Below are 10,259 nucleotides of genomic sequence, written 5' to 3' on the forward strand. Positions count from 1 at the left end.
AAAAACAAAAAGTATTTTGGAAGCCTCAATCCTTTTTCAGAACATAAGAAGGGTCCTGGTACCAAAAACCTTGAGAAAGGATAGAACTAGAACTAAAGAAAGACTCGAGAAGACAAACTCGAGAAACGAGATTAACAGAAACCCTGTTAAGATTCTCTCCTAATATAATTATAAGTTGGTAATAAATGTTGCAAAAGCAAAAGACTTTCGGGTTTCATAGGCAAGGGAGAACTTCAGCTTTGATATAACACACAGCAGCCACCACCCGACCACGGTTTTAGATCCAACTCTGGCCCCAGTGACTTTCCCCTCCCTTCCCCGCCTGCAGCCTGGCAGGAGGGTGCGCCTCTGAGTCCCCAAGGCCGCGCCTCTAACCCTACTGAGAGCGCCTCTGGCTCATTTCCTTGTGCCTAGAAAGGCTTAATTAGGTTCCCCTCTGCTTTGCTTTGGTTAGGAAGAGGAATGAACTTACCAACAGCGAAAGGTGGGCGCGGCCCAAAGGTAGGCCGACCCCTGAACCCAGCACCCACGTGCAAGAGCTCCCAGGCTAGCAGAAAAGCACGCTCATTATTTATTAATCACATGGTTATCATTTATTAGGCTCGCCCACCCCAGCGCCAAGGACCTACCGAACAGGAAGCCACCCATAGCATACAGCGCGAAATTTCAACCTCCTCCACTTGAGAATCCTATACATGTCTGAGCATCAGGAAACGGAACCTAAAGGCACAAGCATCTCCCAAGTCTGCACGCCTGGGAGATGCTTGCAACCCGCTTGGCTTTCCGATTCCGTGCGTGCAGCGCCAGGATGGATGCACTGAGACCCTCTAGTACGACTCACTGGTCTTGGGTTTGGGCATCAACCCTGCCAAAAGGGCAGCACCGGAGGAACGCTAGGCTGTCTGACACGGTTGCTCCACGTAACGCACAAAGGGAGAACAGTTACACTAGCATGACGAGGAGTAAAGGAGGGAGATATGGGGTGCAGATTGGGAACACGGGTGGAGAAAGGACAACACTGGTGGTGGGAATGCCCCTCATTCATTGTCACTATGTGCCTTAAACATGACTGTGAAAGAATTGTAATTCACTTTGACCACAATAAAAATCTTTAAAAACAAATTACAGGGGCCGGAGAGATAGCATGGAGGTAAGGCGTTTGCCTTTCATGCAGGAGGTCATCGGTTCGAATCCTGGCGCCCCATATGGTCCCCTGTGCCTGCCAGGAGCAATTTCTGAGCCTGGAGCCAGGAATAACCCCTGAGCACTGCCAGGTGTGACCCAAAAACCAAAAAAAAAAAAAAAAAAATTACAGAAATTAAACATGTTGAGCTCACCAAAAAAGAAAAAAGAAAATGCTCTCTGCAACTATTCCCTAGCTCGCTCCACTCACTCCCTAGACTAGAGTCTCCCACCCAGGCTCTGAAACTAAGATAAATTAAGCTACGGGATGCTTTTGAGCATTTGCAGAGCAGCGTGGCCCCGAACCCACCAGGATTCCGAGAGGCACGAACTTGCTCAGCCAAGTTTTACCCACCACCAGGTTCCGCTGGTGCGTCACGGGTTCGCGCTGTGACACCCTTGGAGACCCCATCCGAGGTCCCTTTGATTAGCTAAGGAGCCAAGGTTAAGGGGACGTGGACTCGAGCGGCCGGAGAGCTGCGTGCGCCCCGGTCAGAAAAGGGGGACTCGGAGGTGCTGCTCGGGGCGCTGAGAAAAGAGTCGTGGGTTGTGCGCGGGGGGCTTGGAGGCCAGGTCGGAGCATCCCCGGGGGGGACGAGGGCGCCGCCGCGTGTCTGTCTTACTTGGGGCCGGAGCTCGCAGTGGGTGGAAACGGGCGCGCCAGGGCGCGGGGCGGCACCCGCGTGCAGGACGCAGAGGGTCGGCAGCAGGAACCAGCAGCTCCAGGGACTCATCCTCGCGGCCGCTCCAAGGCTCCAAGGCCGGGAGAGAAAAGAGGTGGCGAAGCCCTAGCCGGCAGCTGCCATGGAGAGCCGGGTTGGGGCGCAGGGGGCGGGGGGCCCTCGCCCACCCCACCCCAACTCATCCCACCCCATCCCTGCGCTGCTCGCCCGCTCCTTCTGCAGTTCTCGCCGCCGCCGGCGGGCGGGGTCCGGGTGCGGCTGCCACGTGGGGCCCCACCACGAACCCTCCACCCACACCCCCACATGCAACCTCCGAGCCCGGCCACGGGTGCGCAACCCGTCCCTGGGCCCCACTCCGAGCGCACTATCCTAGGAGCCCGCCAGGACCCAGAGTGAAGTTTGCAGCCAGCAGCTCCTTTCTTTCTGCCTTCAACCTCTCCACTTACAGACTGCCGCCTGCACTGAAGTTGCTGTTCTCTTGCCAGAGCTGCTGCTTGGTGCCTTCCTGGGCAGAGGCCCAAGAAGCAAAGGAACGATTCTTATTTTTTATTTTTTAAAGAAAAGTTTACTGAAACCAAGGAAATCGCGTGGCAGATTTTGGAAAAAGAGAGGCACGGTGTGTGCACTCATTTAAAGACCTCTTTTTTGTTTGTTTGGGGTTTTTTTTGCTTGTTTGTTTGTTTGTTTGTTTGTTTGTTTGGAGGCCACACCCATTAACGCTCAGGGGTTACTCCTGACTATGCACTCAGAAATCGCACCTGGGCTTGGGGGACCATATGGGACTCGGGGGATCGCACCACGGTCTGTCCTAGACTAACGCTTGCAAGGCAGACGCCTTACCTCTAGCACCACCGCTCTGTCCCCTCACTTGAAGACCTTCCTCTTAAGGGATCTGGGAAATAAGGATATAAGGATTTGGGAGTGTCCTGGCAAAGATGAAACTAAAACATTCCCGAATGGGGCTGGAGAGATAGCATGGAGGTAAGGCGTTTGCCTTTCATGCAAGAGGTCATCGGTTCGAATCCCAGCGTCCCATATGGTCCCCCGTGCCTGCCAGGAGCACTTTCTGAGCATGGAGCCAGGAGTCTGAGCACTGCCGGGTGTGACCCACAAAAAAAAAAAAAAAAAAAAAAAAAAAAAAATTCCCGAAAAGCATCTTGTTTGACTCATGTATTAGACCTGCAAATGATTAACCCTTGAATGACGTTTTGGGCTTTTCCAGCACGGGTGCTTGTTTTAGATCTCTATCCATTTGCACTATGAAGAACATTGAGGAGCTTTTAAATTGATGAACGCTGGGAGATCGGACATAGATGTATTTGCATTCTAGGGGAAGTTTTCTGAGTTCCCAGTAGAGAAACTCTAACTTTTAAAAGACGACTTTTCCAGCTTTAATTCCTCGGGCGATTAGGTTTACGTTTTGCTTTGTTTTCGTTGGGTTTTTGGAGTGCTTTCAAGTTTGGTATGGGATTGATTCTTGTTTTGTTTTTGTTTTGTTTTGTTTTGTTTTTTTAAGATGACTTTTCCTTGTTCTAAATTTGACGAAGGTTTTGCTTTCTGGATTGAACTTTCTATGCGGTCTTCAAATGATCTCCCACATTTCAGTCCAATGAGAATTTCCTTGGTCCAATTGTACCCCCAAAAAAGGTGGCTTGTCGCTATTTTCAGGGCACCAGCACCGCCACCTACTGGCAAAACTAAGAACTCTATAGTTAACTTCAAAAAAAAAAAAGTCTTGAGCCCATCAATTGAAGCTGGAAGAAAAGAAGCAGGGAGAGAGCAATCAAGTATCACAAATCATGGTTGAATTTGTTCAATTTTTTCTTTTTGGTCACCTCTTAAGATTATATATCTTTGTTATTTCCTTCTCTACCTACAGGGTTTTTGTTATTTATTTTTCTATCTAAACCTTCTCTTTTTCTAGAAGCACTTTAAAGTTATAAAGTCCCCTGTAATCGATCATTGCTTTAGATGCATTGTGACAGATTTTGAAGTTGAATTGTCATTATTATTCATTTGGGAACACTTTTGAATTTAATTTTCCTGATTATTTTTATTTCACCATGATTAGGTTAGAAATGTGTGGCTTAAATTCTAAAGATCATAATAATGATTTGGGGGTTACACCCAACAGTGTTCAGGATTTACTCCTGCCTCTGAGCTCAGGGATCACTTCTAGCAGCAATAGGGTGACCATATGAGGTGCCTAAGATCAAACCCAAGTCCACCATGTGTAGAGCTCCTGTTGCTCCAACCCCGTGATTTTTTGTTTGTTTGTTTGTTTGTTGGGCCACACCCGGTGACACTCAGGGGTTACTCCTAGCTATGAGCTCAGAAATCGCTCCTGGCTTGGGGGACCAAATGGGACGCTGGGGGATCAAACCGTGGTACATCCTAGGCTAGCGCGTGCAAGGCAAGCACCCTACCACTTGTGCCACCTCTCCGGCACCAACCCCATGATTTTTAATCTAACTTCACTAAGTCAGAGAACATGCTTTATGATAAACTCTATGTTTGCAGTTTTTTCAAGTTTATTGGAACTTGTTTTGTGGCTCAAGATAGAGACACAGAATTTTAAATGTCTACTAATTGATCATTTTTGTCCCAAAACTATTTAGATGAGCTTCCTTATCTTAGACAGCCTCATTATTAAGTCAGATTTGTTCTAGGAGCCAGAGAGACAACACCGAGGCTTTGATTCTTGATACCACAGATGGTCCCCTAAGAATCAAGTGTGATCCCTGAATGAAGAGCCAGGAGTAAGCCCTGAGCACAGGTGGCTGTAGTCTCCCACTCAATAAACAAATAAATAAGAAACTGTGACAATGACCTTGGAGCACAACCTGAGGAAGGCCTAACATTTGCTCCCCAGTTTAGCACCGTTGGTGCTCTCAATAGCATTGGCCAAGATATTTGTGAGCATCATTATGAAGGCACAGACAGGGTGGAGAGAGCTGGGCGTGCTGTTTTGACGCATCAAGTTTATGGCACTTATTCACACCACCACATATTACTAATGCCAAAGGTGAATGGGGAGGTGTCAGGGCATTCCAAGGTGTCCCAGCATGTTGTTCCTTCTGTGTATACCAGAGGTGAGCAGCTAAAGATTGATTCTGAGTTGTGAAAACATGTGCTCTCTGCATTTCTAGATCTCCAGACTTCATGCATTCCTGGAGGCAGTCTGGGGTCTGCTTGGTCACTCTTTTTTTTTTTTTTTTTTTTTTTTGCATATTTTTTTTTATTTAAACACCTTGATTACATACATGATTGTGTTTGGGTTTCAGTCATAAAAGGAACACCACCCATCACCAGTGCAACATTCCCATCACCCAAGTCCCAAATCTCCCTCCTCCCCACCCAACCCCTGCCTGTACCCTAAACAGGCTCTACATTTCCCTCGTACATTCTCAATATTAGGACAGTTCAAAATGTAGTTATTTCTCTAACTAAACTCATCACTCTTTGTGGTGAGCTTCCTGAGGTGAGCTGGAACTTCCAACTCTTTTCTCTTTTGTGTCTGAAAATTATTATTACAAGGGTGTCTTTCATTTTTCTTAAAACCCATAGATGAGTGAGACCATTCTGCATTTTTCTCTCTCTCTCTGACTTATTTCACTCAGCATAATAGATTCCATGTACATCCATGTATAGGAAAATTTCATGACTTCATCTCTCCTGACAGCTGCATAATATTCCATTGTGTATATGTACCACAGTTTCTTTAGCCATTCGTCTGTTGAAGGGCATCTTGGTTGTTTCTGCTTGGTCACTCTTGGTACCCAGTTTTAACACCAGTATCTCTAAGTGGAAAGGAGGTGATTAATTCCAAACTGCATCTACAAAACAAGTACATCTGGCTGAGGGAACAAAAGAGCCAGGGTCCGGTCCAGTTCTGTCAGTGAGACCTCAGTGTGGTTATGAGCTGAAACACCCATAATCAGAAACAATGGTCTCCTGTTCAACAATCAATAGTGAGGTCAGCATCTGGCATAGCACCCTGGCTGAGATGAAGACGAAAGATCTTTTCTATCTCAGCACAGATAAAATGTGACCATTGCCTAAACCACAGAATGTACTTGGGGCCACAGAGCAAGCTCAGTGGATGGTGACACACTCCTCAGGATTCACTCCCTAGGACTGAGCACAGAGCAGGGAGTAACCCCTGAGTACCATTGGGTGTGGCCCCCAAAACAGGATGAGCTATTTTTCTGATTAACTGTTGTTAATAGTTAACAGTCCTGGAGTGACTGTTGTTTCTTTACCAGTCCCAGTTTTAGCCTCCAGAATGGTTTACGATACTGTATGGGGTGGGGCAAGGGACCTCAGAGAGATAGCACAGCAGGGTAGGTACTTGCCCTGCACATAGCTGGCCAGGAATAGGTCCCCTGAGACCCATCAGGAGTAATCCTTGAATGTAGAGCCAAGAGTAAACTTTCATCACTGCCAGGTATGGGAAGAGAAAAAAAAACATTATTGACTGGTTATGTCCCCACTCCCATATTTCATATGTTGAAGTTCATAGCCCATGTCAGGATGGGTCCAAAGTTGATCTGCAATTGTCCTTTTTGCTTTGTTTTGTTTTGTTTTTGTTTGGGGCCACACCCGGCTGCGCTCAGGGGTTATTCCCAGCTCTGTGCTCAGAAATCACTTCTGGCAGTCTTGGGGGACCATATGTGATACTGGGATTCTAACCACTGTCCATCCTGGATCAGCTGTGTGCAAGGCAAACACCCTACCGCTGTGCTATCTTTCCAGCCCCCTACAATTGTCCTTTTAAGAAGAGAAAAATTGGTTCAGAGATATAGTACCAGAGGTAGGTGCTTTTTCTGCATGCAGTTGACCCTGGTTTTATCTCTGGAGCCCTGAGCAGGTTGGGTGTGGCCCAAACAATGCTCTACCATTCCCCAAAAAACTAAAAATGAAGAGAAACTTGAGAACACAAACATGTGCATGAATGTTTACATACAGAAGAAAGACCATGTGAGAACACAACCATATACAGTGCAGTGGCTCAGAGATAGAGACATAAGTGTGATCCTCCTTCTTTGGCACTATACTGCCCCCACACACACATATCAACAAGTGTAATTCCCACCAATAGGCATGCCCAGCTGGACAGGGCAATGATGGCAGCAGAATGACCAAAAGAAGCGAAGGGAAGAAGTCACCAAAAGGCTGTAGAGAGCAACTCTCATAAAGACATTAATTTAGTCCTAAAAGCTTTCAAAAAACTGAGGTTTTTGTTGTTTTAGTCACCCAGTCTGTTAAGACAGTTCTAGCAAATTAGTACTGATGCTTCAGCAGAAATAATATCCTCTTCCAGAGACAATTATCTATGCTTCCAAGGCCTGAGTCCATACCTCTCGCAACACAGCCAAATCCTATAGCAGACCCCTCTCCAAGACTTTCTGAGCTGCTTCACACTTCAGCAAGTGCCTTCCTTACAGCAAAGAGCAATCAATCCAACTAATTAAAGGTTGTGTTCCTGGTGGTCTCTGACTAAAAGGCACTAAGAATTGTTCAGTACAAAGGGTGATGTTGGCCAGCAACCCCAGCTACTCTCTGTGCTTCCATTAGTCTCGCCTGGGACCTTGCCTCCAGAGTCTGTGCATTTTTATTCTCTTTTCTCTCCTGCCTCCCTGCCTCACGTAACATAAGGGTGATGCTGAATTACGTAAGAAAGCTCCACGCTTCTGGACAGCTGATACAGTGTTGGTAAATGACTCCTGACATTCAAACCTAAAATTCCATGGCCATCATCTCTGCTCTTTCTCTATTTTTATGATTTTTTTTCTGTTTTTGCTTTTTGGGCCATGCCCAGTGATGCTCAGGGGTTACTCCTAGCTACATACTTAGAAATTGCTCCTGGCAGGCATGGGGGACCATATGGGACACGAGGATCAAACTGAGGTTCATCTAGATCGGCCACATGCAAGGCGATTGCCCTACCACTGTGCTATCGCTTCAGTCCCCTTTTTTATGATTTTTAAATAAAATTTTATTTAAGAACCATGATTACAAGCATGACCGTAGTTGGGTTTCAGTCATAAACAGAGCACCCCTCTTCACCAGTGCAACATTCTCACCATCAATGCCCCACACCCCTGCCTGTATTTGAGACAGGCATTCTATTTCTCTCACTTATTAACAATGTCATGCTAGTTATTAGTATAGTTATTTCCCTAGCTGCATTCACCACTCTTTGTGGTAAGCTTCATATTGTGAGCCAGTCCTTCCAGCCCTCATCTCTATTATTACTGAGCATTATTACAATAATGTCTTTAATTTTTCTTAAAGCACATAGATGTGTGAGACTATTCTGTGTCTGTCTATCTCACTCTGACTTATTTCACTCAACATAATAGATTCCATTTCCACAGTATAGGAAAATTTCATGACTTCCTCTCTTGATGGCTGCATAATAGTCCATTGTATATATGTACCACAGTTTCTTTAGCCATTCATCTGTTGAAGGGCATCTTGGTTGTTTCCAGAGTATGGCTATTATACATAGCACTGCAATAAATATAGGTGTGAGGAAGGGATTTTTGAACGTATTTTTGTGTTCTTAGGGTATATCCCTAGGAGTGATATAGCTGGATTATATGGAAGCTCAATTTCCAGGTTTTTGAGGAATCTTCAACAAGTGATGTTGGCACAATTGATTAGCTACTTGCAGAAAAGCAAACTCAGACCATCTAACATCATGCACAAAGGTTTAAATGTACAAATGGATTAAAGACCTCGATATCAGGCCTGAAACCATAAGGTATATAGAACAACACACAGGTATAACACTCCATGACACTGAAACTAAAGGCATCTTCAAGAAGGATACAGCATTCTCCAAACAAGTGGAAGCAGAGATAAACAGATGGAACTATATTAAGCTGAGAAGCTTCTGTACCTCAAAGGAAATAGTCCCTAAGATACAAAAGTCACCCACAGAATGGGAGAAACTATTCACTCAATACCCATCAGACAAGGAGCTAATCTCCAAAATATACAAGGCACTGACAGAACTTTACAAAAAAAAAAAAAAAAACACATCTAATCTCCTCAAAACATGGGGAGAAGAAATGAACAGACACTTTATCAAAGAACACTTTGTCATCATCAGGGAGATACAATTCAAAATAGCAATGAGGTACCATCTCACACCACAGAGACTGGTATACTTCACAAAGAACAAGAACAATCAATGCTAGCAGGGATGTGAAGAGAAAGGAACTCTTATTCACTGCTGGTGGGATACCATCTAGTCTCGGCTCTTTCTATCTGAATCACCATCTTTAGTTTTCCTGTTTGGGACCCAGGAGAGGAAGAGCTGGTTTGGTTTGGTTCATCTGGGGGCAAGGGAAGTCAGACCCAGATCTGTGGTCAGGGATAACTCCTGGGAAGAACTCAGGGAACTATATGGGTGCTGGGGATCAAACCCAGGTCAGCCATATGCAAAGCAAGTGCCCTACCTGCTAGGCCAACCCCTCTAATTTTTCCGTTTCAACTGTCTTCACCCTTCCTCCTTTCTCTTGGAGAAAAAAGTGGTCTTCAGTTTCAGTTAATTTGGTTGTTCCCTCTACTTTCTTATTCCACACCTTAAGCCCAAAGCCAGAGTGAGCAGTGATGATTCACTATGTCTCCAGATCTCTCCATTTATCCTGACACTCCTCTAGTCCAGGGTCAAAGCAGTTCTCAGGATCTGAACATTTGTCATTTGGAAATAAGTTTAATGTCATCGCACATTCTTAGAGGCCACTCAGATGCAGCTTATTTGATGCTGGACTCCTTCCTGGTCCAGTAGCACCAGAAGCTCACACTGTCCAGAGAGGCCTTTTTGTGCCCTATGGTGCACAGTAATGGCTGCTGGTGGCCATAGCTGAGCAGACACAGAGATAGTTTCCAAGGCATCTTGAAAGCTGTCCTTGTCCTGCCCTGCTCCATTGTCTATGAACTCGGAGTTCCTCCTTTGACTACTACTGCCCAAAAAGCAAGAGCTGGGGTCTCAGTGCTAAATTAGCTTTCTCAGCTTCAGTCTTCCCAAAACCAAGATTTGTTTTTGTGATCAAAATGATTAGGCCATTTTTACATGATGGGTGAGTGATTGTTTCAAAAACTGTAACTTGCTACCTAATATTTACTTGTCTTTTATCATTTTTGTCCTTGATGGTTCCTATATCATTATTAAGCAAGCAGATAAATCTCTCAGCATTGCAGTACCAAGAGAGGGAGTCTGCATAATGACTAGAATAGACAGGAATCACACACACACACACACACACACACACACACACACACATATACTGCCCCATGCCATGGAGCTTTCCTGCTTTCCTCCCTGGACTATCTGTTAGAATCTTGGGGCATCCTTGAGCTATTGAAGTATAGGTCCCACTG

The 10,259-nt window shown here is 45.5% G+C and overlaps 1 protein-coding gene across 1 annotated transcript in view; it reads right to left on the reverse strand.

The window, feature by feature from the left end:
* Positions 1-2,081, reverse strand: part of TRABD2A (TraB domain containing 2A) — a 34,286-nt gene extending 32,205 nt beyond the window's left edge. Inside the window, exon 1 of the mRNA XM_049784996.1 lies at positions 1,806-2,081. Coding sequence (XP_049640953.1) covers positions 1,806-1,916 — 111 coding nt within the window. The 5' untranslated portion in view covers positions 1,917-2,081. The remainder of the gene's footprint in view (positions 1-1,805) is intronic.
* Positions 2,082-10,259: the final 8,178 nt, after the last annotated feature.

This window comes from Suncus etruscus, chromosome 12 (genome assembly GCF_024139225.1).
Source record: "Suncus etruscus isolate mSunEtr1 chromosome 12, mSunEtr1.pri.cur, whole genome shotgun sequence".
NCBI lineage: Eukaryota > Metazoa > Chordata > Mammalia > Eulipotyphla > Soricidae > Suncus > Suncus etruscus.